At 36.3% G+C, this 15886-nt stretch overlaps 1 protein-coding gene across 2 annotated transcripts; it reads right to left on the reverse strand.

Moving 5' to 3' along the window:
* Positions 1 to 4578: 4578 nt before the first annotated feature.
* mtSSB (mitochondrial single stranded DNA-binding protein) lies at positions 4579 to 15643 on the reverse strand. Of its 2 annotated transcripts, none has more exons than XM_076202729.1 (4): positions 15515 to 15643; positions 7942 to 8071; positions 5473 to 5592; positions 4579 to 5030 (listed from the first exon to the last, which is right to left on the reverse strand). In XM_076202729.1, the coding sequence occupies exons 1-4, from the start codon at positions 15527 to 15529 to the stop codon at positions 4825 to 4827; spliced, it is 471 nt and encodes a 156-aa protein (XP_076058844.1). In that variant the 5' UTR covers positions 15530 to 15643; the 3' UTR covers positions 4579 to 4824. The 2 variants fall into 2 exon arrangements, with proteins under 2 accessions (XP_076058844.1, XP_076058845.1); XM_076202730.1 differs by lacking the exon at positions 15515 to 15643 and adding an exon at positions 11964 to 12087.
* Between the last annotated feature and the right edge of the window lie 243 nt (positions 15644 to 15886).

Here is a 15886-nt window from a genome sequence, read left to right on the forward strand (position 1 = left end):
GAGGGATCAGCATGTTAATTGTAGTTAGGAAGGCTTATGGGAGGGTCTTGATTGAGAGGATTAGGAGAGGAACAGAGGGAGTAATTGGTGAGGAACAGTGTGGGTTTAGGACAGGTAGGGGTTGCATAGATCAGATTTTTGTGGTAAGACAGATATGTGAGACAGCTTTAGGAAAAGGTAAGGATGTTTTTTGGGCTTTTATGGATCTGGAAAAGGCTTATGACAGTAGACAGGAAGTCACTGTGGGAGGTATTGCAGATATATGGGATACAAGGAAAGCTTTTAAGAGTAGTCAAGAGTTTTTACGAGAGTAGTAGTGCTTGTTAGGATTAGAAATGGAGAGAGTGAGTGGTTTGAGGTTAAGGTGGGACTTTGTCAGGTATGCATCATGTTGTCCTGGCTGTTCAATTCATACATGGATGGAGTGGTGCAAGAGGTAAATGCAAGGGTAATGGGTCAGGGATTGGAGATGGTTAAAGAAAATGGAGAAAAGTGGGAAATAAGCCAGTTGTTGTTTGCTGATGACACTGCACTTAGAGCAGGATCAGAGGAAGGATTGAGGAAGTTAGTGACAGAGTTTGGGAAGGTGTGTGAAAGAAGGAAGTTGAAGATAAATGTGGGTAAAAGTAAGGTGATGAGATGTACAAGGGGAGAAAGTGGCAGCAGACTGGAAGAGAGTATTAATGGAGAGACTGGAGGAAATGGATAGTTTTAGATACTTGGATGCAAATGTGGTGAGAAAGGGAGTGGAGGTAGAATGTAGATTGAGAGAAGCAAGTAAATGCCTTGGGGGATTAAAAAATGTAATGAGAAATAGACATTTGGGAATGGATGCTAAGAGGAGATTATATGAAGGAATGATTGTGCCGACAGCACTATATGGGGCAGAAACATGTAACATAAGAGGAAGAGAGGAGGAGTTTGAATGTGTTTGAGATGAAATGCCTGAGAAGTATGATAGGGGTTACTAGGCTAGACAGAGTGAGAAATGAGGTGAGGAGAACAGGGGTGGAAAGGGAGTTGGGAGATAGGGTTGATTAGAGTATTGGGATGGTTTGGACACATGGAAAGAACGAGTGAAGAAAGACTAGTAAAAGAAGTGTGGAAGGCAGAGGTGGAAGGAGTGACCATGAGGGGGCAACCTATGATAAGATGGATGGATGGGGTAAAAGGGGCACTGGGAAAGAGGGGAATGTCTGTTGAGGACAGGAGAGGACAGAAGACAGGGGTGAATGGAGAATGGTTGTGTATGGATGATGCTGTGATGCATGAGGGGGGGGGGGATGGGGGGTGAGGGAGTATGTGTGAAAAATAAATTGACGCAGCCCGAAGGGATTTCTCTCCGTCTTCTCCTTTTTTGCATGAGGAGATGGAGAGGGGGGTTGCTGATTTAATGAAGCAGACTTGCTGTGTATCTGCTGTATCTTGCAACACTGCTTCTGACCCAGGGCAGTGGGTAAGATACAAGGATGACCCATCATCCAGGAGGTGCCAAGATAAGAGGGAGGGAAGGAGGTGGATGGGAGTGGAATATGTTGGGGATGGAATGGGTGGCAGTGGTTTTTATTCTATTTTTTTTTTTTTTTCTACCTCCCTTGTAAGGAGGAAAAAGCCTTTGGTATATGTATGTACATGCAAGACTTGCAATGGTAAGCCTATGTTCAGATCACCTCTTTACATTAAAACAGTACATAGCAAATGGTGGCTAAAATTATACATCCACCTGATATCCTGTTAAAACAGTACCAACACAAAACTGGGCTTACAACAGACTCCAATTTCCCAATACAACTACCATATAATGTAGGCTGCCAATCATTGTAAGGCCAATGGATGGGCATTTGTCAACAACTGGGATCACTTTTAAGGTGAGAATTATTTATGTACAAGGGACAGGGTGCACTTGTCACCCAAAGGATTTCAGCACCAACCTGTATCCCTTGGGTGAGAAGTAGGGACCCTGCAGGGTTATTCAGATAGTTTACATGGAAGTAGGGAGAAAAATATTGGAATATAGTTTAGATAATAGAAACAGGTCAGAAAAGGATGGTGAAAAGAACCACTTAAATAGGTGGAGGGAGGATAAACAAAAAATTTACTATACAAACAGCAGAAGTATAACAAATAAAATTGACTTGCTGTGAGGTAAAGCATGCCTAGAGAGATTTTATATTATAGCTATTACTGAATCCTGGATCAATGTGGGAGATAGACATTTCCTTCCAGAGAGCGAGATAGGATATAAACTTTCTCACAAGGATAGGGTAGGCAGGAGTTAGGGAGGAATAGCACTTTTCATCAAAAACACAGATAATTGTATTATCAACAATTCCATTAAGCAAGAGGAAAGTACACAATCTATTTGGGTGGAGATTATAGGCAAGAACAAGAAACTTGCTATTGTTGTCCTATATAGACCTGCATTGAGCAGACTGATCCCCTGATACAAGAATTTTTGCAGGGCATCTCAGTGCAAAAGTGTTGTGATCATCGGGGATTTTAACTATAGACATATTGCCAGGGAAAATTTAGTAGATCAGGAAGCTCAACATTTTTTAGATGTAGTACAAGATAAGAGGGAGGGAGGAGGGTGGAGGGGAGTGGAATATATAGTAAATGGAATGGGTGGGAGTGGTTTCTATGCCTTTTTCTTTTTGGCTACCCCCCCGTGTAAGGGGGAAAAAGCCTTTGGTATATGTATGTACAAGATACTTTCCTAAAACAAATGATTACCAATCCTATGAGAGGAATGAATACTCTGGAATTACTATTAACTAAAAATGAGGATCTAGCAAGAAATATGAAAGTGGGAGATAGTCTGGGTTCTAGCAATCATCAAGAAACAAGATTTAATATTATATGGGAAGAATTAAATATTATGAATAATGTCCTAGTACCTGACTTCAGGAGAGCCAATTTTGATGAGAAAATATTTAGGACAACTGCTAACAAGACCAACCCAGAGGACTATGATAGGGTAAGATATAGTCAGCCTGGACATCATTAACGCAGTCAGGTATCGAGTCACGTAGGGTAATATGCATACCTTGGGTCAGGTCACAAGCGTGAGGTTAACAGCATGATCAGCAATCTGGATGAAGTGTACAGTAACCTAACAGCTTTTATTTTCAGTGAACAAAATAAATTTATTCTCCTCAAAGCAATATGAATGAATACTAATACTCAGTAATGGATGATGGATAGGACGAAAAATGAGATTGGAATAATAAGAGGACTTTACACAACAATAAAAAACAGGTAACACCTTAGATCCAAATATAACAAAATGGCTAGCCTGGTTAAAAAGAACATGCACTGCAAAACATAACTACAAAATTAAGATTGCCAGACAAGCGAGATCCAACCCAAAGGGTTTTTTTTCAACTCCAGACAACAAAAAATCAGTTAAGGATAGGCCCAATTTAAAACGACAAAGATGTCATGATAGATTTGGAGAAAAAAATGAGTGAGACATTTAATAAATATTTTCTCACGGTGTTCACTGAGAGGTTATAGTACCTGACTGCAACCGGATTTTCTGTAAGGATGAAGGAAATAGACTAACATCAACATTAGTAAGGTAGAAGTAGTCAAACAGACTGATAGACTTAAAAACTACAAAATACCCAGGTTCAGACAAAATTTTACTGAGAATGCTTAAAAAATGTAAATTTAAAATCTGCGACCAGTTAACAGAAATATTTAACAAGTCAGTAGACTCTGGCTTTGTGCCTATTGCATGGGGGCAGGATAACGTTGTTCCCATTTTCAAAAAGGGAGATAAATCGTCTATATACAACTACAGACCAATCAGTATGACAATTTTATGGGTGGGGATGACAGGTGGTAATGGACATGGAACTGCCTAATGTAGGTCTTATGGCCTCTTGCAGCCTCCTTCATTCTTATATTACACTGTCCTATTATCACTCTTTTCAGACATCAACACAAAATATTTTCCCCGTTTGACTTGTAGGATGAGCTGGTGCCCATCCCTGGTTTCCTGTAAGAAAGAACATGAGCAATGGATTGATGGAGAGAATATCTGGTCTTCCCTTGCTCTCTCTCTTCACATGTGCCTTCCCTCTTCACTTGATAACTCACATACACTCCATCATTTCTTCTTTGCAACCATTGTTCACATTCATGCCTCTTTTCATTATGTATATCAAGTTGTAGGAGAATAAGTTGACTGGCTGCTTTAATATTCATATTCAATCATTTCTATTACAATTTCAAGTTCAGCACCTTTGCAACTTCCAGTATAATTAATAATACTTAAATCCTTGAAGATGGACAGTGGAGCTGCCCATTTTCAAAACCCAGCAACCATCGGGGTCTAAGATCTCTATTCATCAACTTTAACTGTATTTCTTATACCTTTTCATACAGAGACCTGCTATCCAGCGACTGCTTCCTTCCTCTTATACTTTCAGCCAATAACACCGAAACAGCCCCACACCAATACAACATGGACAACAGTCCAAAGTTTCTTTTGAGAGAGATCAGCCCGAGGACAGTTGCCAGCCACTGTGGGGCTGCAGGTTGATCCACACAGTGGAATTTAAGGCAACAATTATTTCTATTTAGCATTCATATATTTGTTATAAAAATGGTCTACATAAACTTAAGAATCATTTGTTTAACTCCAGTTTAAAAAATAAAAATCTTCCAACAGCTCTCAGACACTTAAACAGAGCTAAGTTTTCCTGTACTTGAATAGCTCTTACAGGCATAGGCAAGAAGTGATTCACAAAATATAAACATTACTGGAGAACATGTAGAAAACTAAGTATAGCCACTTTACAAATTCAATTATTAAAACTATTGTGAAAAGAAAATGACATCATCTGCAATAATTGTTGCACTTTTCATCACCAATGAATTATTTTCAGGGTCCCTCTTTTCTAAATATCCAATTCTTCCCTGCACCATCACTCTTTGACCTTTCTTCAAATATCTATAAATTGTTTCCCGAAGATAAGGTTTGAAGACGGCAATACGATGCCATTCTGTCTGTTGTATGAGATCTGAAAAGAAAGAACATACAAAACATGTTTTACTTATCTGAAGATGTATAATAATAAAATTCATACTCCACTTCAATTAATTTTCCATGCTCTCCAACAATCAATAGATCTTCTGCTAGAGATTAGGGACAATGGATTGATTGATTGATCTATAATGGACTTACAAATGACTACACATGCCTAAACATGAATGAAATTGTCAAACAAAGCCACAAAAATACTAAAAGCTGATTTGTCCCCAAGAGATTATGAAAGAATTAATTTTGAGGTAGAGGATAGTCATCTACCTATTAAGTAGAAAACAGAACAAAAGTTACTATTAGCTTTACATAAAATTCTATGAGAACATAATAAAATGCTTCACTTGTGTCATATCATTTCCATCTTATCTGCAGGTCTCCAAAAGATTCACTCGATAAATGTAAATCAAAGCAAAAATTACCATCGCCTTTACGGAAGTTGGTATGTGTTGCCAAAGAGAAGGTCACAACGGGATGGGTTTCTGTTCCTCTTTTCTCAGCAGCTGCCCCTGTTCGGCCTAGTAGCACGACCTGGTTCACAGCTGTCAGAACAGAGTAAATAATTAGTTTAACTTGTGCAACTATTACTGAAGAAATATTGGCATTCTACAAGATATAATGACGCAGTTAGAGTGAACCAACTCTGCCTGTTAGGCAGTTGTTGTGAAAGAGTATGGCAGGGGTCAGGGATAACCTAATATCCACAAGATGATGAGTTGGTAGGGACAATGGGTGTGGGATGGGTGTATGTTTTGACAAGGTTACATCACTTGATGATGATGATGATGGTTTAATGTCACAAACTCCTTCCATCAGAAGGCTATGGCGGTCCCCCTCCCAGAGGACTTTGGAGCGTGGAATTTAATGAACCATGCCCCTGGTTCAACTTTGCCAGTGGCAGGACTCGAACTGCCATCCTTTCGACTGTCGTCACAAGTAACATCATCTAAACTGGCTTGAGTATGTAGGTGCCATTTTTGTTGCTGCTCTTTGGATTTTTCTAATTTTCTTATGTTCTTTTTTGTGCTAGGTCATAGTGTTGCAGCATACTCTAGTTTAGGTCTTATTAGTGTAACCACTATTTTCTTTACCATTTCTTCATCCATGTAGTCTAAGGCCACTTTCATTGATCTTAACAAATAAAAAGTCTCTCCAAATAATCTATTGACATGTTTATCAGGTGTCAAGTCACTTGGATGATCACTCCCAGGTCCCTTTCTGAATCGACTTTTTTGACTTGTTTCCAATTTTATATTGACCTGATATTCTATTTTTGATTTTTCCAAATTCCATTATGCTACATTTCTTGATGTTGAAGTTCACCTCACTTCTCCATTCCCATATTTTGTCTAGGTCTTCTTGTAGCAATCTGCAATCTTCTTCTGTTCTTACTCTCTTGAGTAATTTGGCATCATCAGCAAAGAAGTTCATGCAACAATTTACTCCCTCATCCATATCATATATATGGCAAACATTAAAGGAGCCAATACAGAGCCTTGCGGGACGCCACTCTTCACATCTTCCCAGTTCGAATTTTTGTCTCTAAGTACCACTCTCATTTTTCTCCCAATTAAGAAATCCTTCATCCATTCCAGTAGCTTACCTTGTATTCCTCCTATTATTTCAATTTTTCTTATCAATTTTTTATGTGGTACTTTGTCAAATGTCTCCTGCAAGTCCAAGAAGGCGCAATCTGCCCAGCCATCTCTTTCTTGTATTATCTCAATTAATCTCAAGTAAAAGCATATTAAGTTTGTGGTACACGATCTTCCACCTGTAAAGCCAAATTGTTTAGGGTTTACCATTCTATTTTCTTCCAAGTGTTTGGTCCACTTGTTTCTGATGACTTTTTTGCATATTTTTGCTACTGTGCTTGTAAGGGATACCAGTCTGAAGTTTGTAGGATCTTCTTTGTTTCCTCCTTTATATATTGGTACTATGTTTGCATCTTTCCAATCTTGTGGTACCTTTCCTTCTTTGAGTGAGAAGTCTATTATCTTGTATAATTTGTCTGTCAGTTCGTCTATACACTCTTTCAATATCCAATTTGCAACTCCATCCAGTCCATGCGATTTCCTAACATCTAGGTTTTTTATTTGGTCTCTTATTTCTTTCTGTGTTACCTTTATTTCTTTCATTTTGGGGGATCTTTCTTGTTGTCCATCTTCCCAAATTTGTGAGCTCTCAATTGTAAAAACATACCTGAAATGTCTGATCATAACTTCTGCTATTTCTGTGTTATTTATATATTCTTTATCTCCTTCACGCAGTTTTACTATTTCATGTTTATCCTTTAGTTTTTCATTTATATATCTGTAAAAGAGTTTAGGTTCATCCTTACATTTGTCTATTATATCTTTTTCATAATTTCTTTTTTTCTTTCCTGTGTATATTCACATATACTTTCCTAAGTTTTATATATGTTTGCCATTTGGACGATTTTTTTGTTGTTGTATTTTTTCCATTTTTTTCCAGGCTTTGTCTCTTCTGTCTTTAGCCTCACTGCACTTTTTGTTATACCAACACTTTATATCTCTTTTTGTTTCTTCTTTGGTATATATTTATCAATTCCTTCCTTGTAATTTTCTTTGAATAGTATCCATGTCAATGAGGCTTAACCCTCTTGTAGAGATGAGGTAATACCAAAAGAACTTGTCTTTATGAATCACTCTTCCTCCTGCTTCACTCATCCTCCTCCTATTAGCCAGTGATAAACATTGCTACATTCACACATTATAAAAAGAAGTCTAATGTCGATTCCAAGAAATATACTAAGTAAAGTCACAGGGCTACTGCCAGCTGTTGTACAGCCATGGATGTCCAATTAGATTAAATTAAGTAACAAACCAAATGTTTGGCATCTATACTCTACATCTAAAGAAGCAACTTACTTTTCTCTAGCCGTTCAACACTTTGTGTCTCCACCGGTGGATCATCAAATACTGTGGTCATCTGCCTAGTCTGTAAACGGGCCGATTCCTTACAAATATTTATTAAAGAAGGCCTCAACAACCGATTCATCTGAAAGCAGTAACAGATGTTAACATATACTTATGCATAAATAACAAATCTTGATTAATACACACACAAAACAGACTATAACTATGAAGTTTAACTTACCAAAATTTTACTTCCCAATGATGATAATATTTACATATTACATTCTGAGTTTTGCTAAATGGAGACCTAATTTTGTCCTGAATCTAGACTTCAACCCATATAAATTCTATCAGTCTACACAATTGCCATTTTTACAAAAGGTTATACAGGGCTTTCCATCATAATTATTCTTACTCGTGTTATTTGGTGTGCTTTGAAAATATCTGACCTTTATTTCCATAACAAATGCTTTGTTTACATGTCTCATAAAGTTTTAATAATGCCAATTTCTCTTTTCTCTTTTTTAAATAGACAAAGTCAACTATCTGACCAAGGGAGATTCCTTACTTAAAGGTATTAGTTTTGAAATAACAACAAAATAGGTTAAAAACATGGAATAAAACATGACAATCAGATGTAAACAATGATCAGCTAGGCTGATCCCAGCAGTCAGTGCTTTTATAGCTTTATACAGAAAATGAAAATTATAAATAGCAAAACATAGTGTTATATTGAATGTTTGGTGTTGTCAATGTTGCAGCACATGATTGAAATAAGTAAAGAACAAAATTATATGGTCTTAAGAGAACTAGCACGTCAAACAGAGCACTTAGATGCTAGTCTAGTACTAGTAACCTCGACCCCAAAGGCCTATAAAAACCTAACCATCAGGGTATATGATGCTGAGAGATTTTTCAAAAAGTGTGCATTATATGGCAGGAAATACAATATTCACTTTTTCTTTGAATAATGGAACTACACATGTACTCCTCTTGTCTACTGGTACACTTTCCTCCCTTAACCACACATACAATCTCACTAGCTAATCTACTAGATCAACTCTTCCGTTCATCAGACACTCCAAGTGATCTTCATCTAACTCAGGTGCTTTACCAGCTTTCATTGCTTTTAATGCTCTTTGCATCTCCTCTTTCCCAATAGTCCTAGGGAACAGCTTAAAGGAGGGACAGCAGTAATATTCAAGCATTTTTATTCCTTTATATGGGACCAATGATGGGCATCTGCTTGTGGTGGTCCTGGAAAACAGACAGCAGAACTGGCCATTTTTAAGATCCATCTGCCCCCTCACCTCTGTCAGGTGCAGCCCTGACATGCTGACTCTCAATCTCTAAACTGAGCCTAAGAGTTCTAACAACTTAACTGTATTTCTTACATCTTTTCACACATAATGAGATAACAAACCATAACTATTTCCCTCCTACTACTTTCAAGCAGTAACATAAAAACAGTACCACACCAATACAACACAGACCAGTCCAACGTTTCTTCCATGAGAGATCTGTGGGAGAACCCAAGGACCACTGTCAGCCATAGTGGGGCTGTGGGTTTTGCACTCTGAGAAACTCAAGACAACAATTACAGTATTACTATTATCATTGGAAATTTTAACTAACACAAATAAATGACTTGTGGCTCTGGTCTACAGTGGCACCCCAAAAGCAGTCCCTAAACTATTGACTGAATGTTCCCATGCAATCAAATCCCCAGTAATGGTACACTGTTGGAATTGGTTTTTCCTTTGTGACATCCGCCCGAGTAGAAGACATTTTTTGCAAGACACTGATTGCATAAGTTTGGTGCAATCAATAGTTTGTAGGCTTTAATGACATCTCTTGAAGACCAGTCATGCTGCATTCTTTTATGACTAGACACCAATCTTGACTTAGAAAAAAATTAATAGAAAAATAAATACATAAATAAATAAGCATTATATCAATTGTAACTTTACTATCCCTCCTTTATCATACATCTATGACTATGCTCCTTTGGCACAATATTATCTCCAAGGTATTGGTTATTGCTAATAAAATACAAAATTCCAAGCAAAAGACCCATGGTAAAAGAATGAGATGTTTTCTTTATTCCAAATACAAAAACTGCATTAACACTGCATTGGTGACATACATGCAATGTGAATTTCACTTTTGGCAGTTAATCAGCATATTTGTACAGGGTAAGAAATAAACAACACAAATGTGATGGGGACAACTTAAGGCAGATTATATTTGGTAGCCCTAGTGTGGCTGGGTAGATGGAGAATCTTAGATCAGCAAAGGGGACCAATTGTAGAATCACCACCCCTTACACACACATACTGATCAACAAAGGTCCGAAGCACCCCACTGTCACTCAGGTCATAGTAATGTTTTTCTATTACTCAACTTATGGTTTGGTTTGGTTTGGTTATGTTAGGTTAAATAATAAAAAGAAAAAAAAAGGGGGAAAACAAAACAAAATTACCCGAGCGATGGTGTGTCCCCGAGTGATGGAACAGAGGAATCCCCACCGATCAGTTCATATACACAGGGGGGAAATTCTACAATTGATCTAGCAAAATTTACATTACATTAGGTTGAATACCTGAACTGTTCAAAATATACAAATCTAAAAGATAATAAATTCCTTTCCCTCCAACACAACCTGTTTTCCAAGGATCACAATTTCATATTTCTCTTCTACAGCAACAGGTACATCTATTTTTTCTTATACCTGTACTACACAAATCATTCACACAAAATCACAAACATAGTCAGATCACTAAACAAGCCCTTCAAGATAGACTACAAACCACAACACTCCACCAAAATCCCTCCAGATATAAGTACCACAGTAAAAACCCTTCTACATCTACTAAGAACCACACTGACATAACTACACTCAGGACAACTTCCAGCATTGAAAGAGCACCAACACAGAATAGGCTTAGCTACAGAGGAAAAATATTTTCATCATAAATTTATCAAAAGTCATTGAAATGTGGTTTCATAAAAAAAAGGGAGAATAGTAACCAAGATACATAAAACCCTGAAACTATGGACACTGAAGCAATGGATTTCAGTGACTGCGGACAAATTCTGGAGAATTTTTTTTTTTACCAAAATATGAAAATTTGGGCAGTGTGACAACTGTCAACAATTAGTGATATCTCCAATGATACTAACTGTTTTTTGTTAATATTGATATGAATATATTATTTGTGCCATAATTTATCATTTCTATACTCTTTAAAGCATTTGGTCACATCAATATCATCATAATCAAGATTTGACACACTACCAACAACTCTGAGCTCGATGCAAACTTTGAGACACCATGAACTGCCACATAGCTAAAGCTATCAGTCAAGTCAGCATATCCAGGGAATATCAGAAATCTTAATTAATATCTCGATATTGACATGGCCACATGCTTTCAAACTTGCAGCTATGATAAAATATGGTACAATATTGATCACCTCACCACAAAAATGAACATACCAGAACTGCCATGTAGCTCATATTTTTTTTTTATAAAATTAAAATGTATCAATATATGACAATGCATTTATTCCTAGTCCTACTCTTACTACTCAATATTCAAGATAAGTCTATCCTCAGACTTCCATTAGTTCATCTTCCACAACAAACAAAAACATATGTGGAGTCTCAAAACTCTCATTGAGCTACAAGTGGTCGTGTATCACATCTTGAATCTTGATATTGATGTGGTCAAATGCTTTAAGACTTTAATATGATAGAATACAGCACAAATAATCTATTCATTCCAGTATTTACAAAAAACAATGATTATCATCGGAGTTGATGGTAGTTGTCACTAGTTAGTACAACCATTTATTTATATGGTACACTCAACATACGGAACCTACAGACAAATGGCTTTAATGTACCAGTGGTCTCCCCTTTTAGCTTGCAGTTTCAAGGTTCTTCTGTATTGTCAAGCTAGCAGCAATACTAACAGTGATACTGAATGAATGCATTTTAACAGTGATGGTGATACCCTTGTGTAAAATTACCTGCCACAGATGCCTTCTTTGGGGCCATCATGAAAGTTAATCTGGAATGTTAGGTACAAATGCAGTAAACACACGAGGTACAGACACTACAGTGTTTACTGCAGGAGTGAGACAGAGCAGTTGTGTGGGGCGATGCTGGTGAGCAAACAGGAAGGAATGTTGGCCCAAGAAAACCTGTAAATATCCAAACCTCTTATCTCATAATATTCACGACCTTAATGCAAGTAATCAAATCTGTGAATGTTAAGGGATAACTGTATTCTTTCACAAGACCCCTTCATAAGGTACTTTTACTTGACCTCAGACCCTAGCCCCTTTTATTATCATTCAGAAAAATTAGGTTCTAACTATGCAAGTTCTATCAGTGCAATGTCTTCAATTAAGTAACCCTTGTGTAATGAAAGGGTTACTTGTATTTCTAATCACATGCCTGTAAATTGAGGCATGGATGTTGTGATGAATTATAAAACAAAGGAGGCAAGTCAATGTCTGGGGAGAACAAAAAATAACAAGACACTAGTATGTGGAGGTGACTGTGCACACAGTACTGTACAGAGCAGAGACTTTGAATCTGAGGGGGGCAGACAGGAAGAGGCTGAATGTGTTTAAGATGAAGTGTGTGAGAAATACTTTAAGTGTTATGGGAATGGTTAGAGTGAGAAACATGGAGGTATGGCAGAGAACATGGATAGAAAGTGAGCTGTTCAATAGGATAGATGAAAGAATGCTGTGGTGGTTTGGCCATATTAGGAAAAAATATATATATATATCAAGAAAAAACAAGCCAAAGGAGCATGCAATGTGGCAATGGATGGAGAGATTTTGAGAAGACCAAGCATGAAGAGGATGGATGAGGTAAAGAAGACTCTTAATGTGGAGAAGAATAGAGAGAGTGCAAAAGATGGGAGTAAATAAAGGAAACTTGTGAATGAAAGACATGATGACAAAACACAGAGAAACTTTTTCATCTATTCTGTACACTATAACAAGTGGATAGAGATGGGTGGGGTTCCGCATATAATGACATGGTAGGGAAAACAACCTAGGAGGGACTGAGGACTTCCCTATCCATCACTTCTTCTTCTTGGCCAGAAGAGCCACTTGCTGGCAGCACATAAAAAGATATGAAATTCAATGACAAGAAAAAATAGATCAAATAAAAGTAATAAAAATAATAAATAAATCAGTTAAATATATACTAAGCAAGATATCACAATCTTCACTTTAATAATAGGCAACACTTGATCAGTATCACTGTCAATATCACAATATTTTACCAGTCTGATGGCATCAGAGCCCTCAATGAGTGGATAGTTCATGAAGTTAAACCAAATATAAATTTGGTACTTGTGGGTTATATGTTGCCACTTTTTACCTATGTGGATTATCACATTTATGTTTTGACAGGTAACTCACAAGCTTACATTTGGTTAGGTGTGACCCCTAGGTCAGGTTAGATGGGATAGTTTTTTGTAATTTGTAAAGCATACAAAAAAAAAGCAAGATAACCTAACCTAACCCCTTTTTAAACTGATTTTTCAACCTTTTTCTCCTTGGAAAATATGGCAACAGATAACCCACAAGTACCATATATCTGAACAATCCCAGCCAATACCTACCTTTACCTATCCTATTTTACTTAAATCTAAAATCTAACCTAACCTAAGGTGTAATGCCCAACATAATGGTATACAAAACAATGATAATATATGGCCCCTTAATCTGCAAATACCCTCACCCTAAAAAAGACAAATGGCAAATTATAATGTGATATCATTGTCATTTTCTGACTTCTGTGAAGTTCGATCCATCATCGATTAATTTGTTGCCCCAATTCTCTTGCAGGAGCCCCATGGCACCCCAGGTAGCCAGCAAAACCCACCAGAATGGCCCAAAGTAACTCAAGGAACAAATATTGTAATAATGTGTCTGGTGCCCATGTTCATTTTCCTTACTGTTGGAAACCAAGCTATAGAATCATAAATGAGTATGGTTCCCAAGAAATCTTATAGAATGTTATTAATTTCCTTTTGATGTCCAACTTTAATTAACAAACTCCATAGAACAAGTTCATCAGTACATATGACCAAATTCTATTGTTTCATTCAAAATTTTGTAAAACATATTAATATTTGCATTGCAAATGATGGAAAATATACTGAAGATGGTATCTGAATAAAACTAAAGATTAAAAATAAATTGTTTTAAGTTTTTACCTATGTGTCCAGAATTAATGGACACCCTGTAAATGTGTGTGTCTATTTATAAATATGTGTATGTGTATATATATATATATATATTATATATGATATACATATACATTATATATATATATACAATATATATATATATATATATATATATATACATTATATATATTATACATATATACATATATATTATATATATTTATATTATATATATATAATATATATATATATATATCTATATATATATCTACATATATATATATATATATATATATATATGTATGTAAAGACGTGTGGTAAGGGGAGCAGTTGCCATTGTTCAGTTGCAAAAGTGTGAAGAAGTGAAAGATTTAAAATCGCAGTTGATATGGAGAGATCTTGTGCCCATTCTAGAGACAAATTGATCACTGCTGTCATGTAAACAATGTCATAAGTGACTACTTCTATAGATTCTGGTAGGAAATCCACCATAACCATGTGACACATTCAGGGAGCAGTTATCTCTCTCCCCTTCTACAATGTGGGGCAACAATGGGATGTTTTGAGTCAGAGATCTAGATGGAGTAATGGACAAACCTTATTTTGAGGTGCATATAGATCATATAGGTATAGGTGATATATATAATATATATATAGGAGGGGAGTGGAATATATAGGAAATAGAATGGGTGGGAGTGGTTTCTATACCTTTTCCTTTTGGCTACCCTCTGTGTAGGGGGAAAAAGCCTTGGTATATGTATGTATGTATGTATATATATATATATATATATATATATATATATATATATATATATATATATATATGTATATATATACATATTGTAGGCCATCAGATTTTCCACTTACTACTTAACTTAGACTCAACTTCTCAAGGCAACAATGAAAGCAAAGTAGATGCGTCACATTATTTTAGAAATTAAAAATCATCTTTAATATTCATCTGCTGTGATTTTTTATCGCGAGGAAATATAATGGAAAAAAAACAGATGTTCATACATAAAATGTGAAAACATGTTTGCATACCATGTCTATGCCTATGGTAATGTTTCTCAACGAATATCACTTAATGCAGTTACATAAATAATATAAAATTGGTTGACACAGACGGTACCACACTAAGCCTATTCAAGGATACAAGTGAACTTAAATTAGAAAATGTATGAAAAACAGACCAGTTAGTTATTGGTATTAACAAATGTTACTAAGTTACTATCAAAGACAAAGGTGAATGATGAATCAAGTCCTTAATCCGTTTTTTATCTCCGTGTCCTTAGTTTGACACACATTGATTGATATAATATAAATATGTGCATACAAAAGCATTTCAAGTGAATTACTCACCAATGACCCAAACATTTCTGCGCCCTTACAATAAAATATTTACTGAGGTCTGATCTTCGTATCATGCGCTGCGAATTCGTATTATCGTCTGCTCATTGTAAACATTGGTGCTACACTAAATTTGGTTAATATGTACCGACAATTTTCAAATCCTGATTACATAGTGCACAATATCTAATTTCTTTAAGACAAAATTCCGTCAATAAGGAAATATGTTAAAGTTGTATTTTCGTACAGATTAAGGTTCTTTGATAATAACATTCCACACTAGAGGCGTTCCTTTTGTGACAGGAGTTCGGGCACAATGTTAGAAACTGCTTTTGAGCAGAAATGTGAGGTCATAAACCTCTAATTGCAAGCATTCTGAATGCA

Source organism: Oratosquilla oratoria, chromosome 19 (genome assembly GCF_046742065.1).
Source record: "Oratosquilla oratoria isolate Oo_2021 chromosome 19, ASM4674206v1, whole genome shotgun sequence".
Taxonomy (NCBI): domain Eukaryota; kingdom Metazoa; phylum Arthropoda; class Malacostraca; order Stomatopoda; family Squillidae; genus Oratosquilla; species Oratosquilla oratoria.

What these genes read in the sequence shown, in the direction of transcription:
- mtSSB (XM_076202729.1), bottom strand. An exon ending in TGTTGAACGGCTAGAGAAAA is followed by an intron (nt 5,593 to 7,941) that starts GTAAGTTGCTTC and finishes CTGTTCTGACAG; the next exon opens with CTGTGAACCAGGTCGTGCTA. An exon ending in CAACTTCCGTAAAGGCGATG is followed by an intron (nt 5,031 to 5,472) that starts GTAATTTTTGCT and finishes CTTTCTTTTCAG; the next exon opens with ATCTCATACAACAGACAGAA.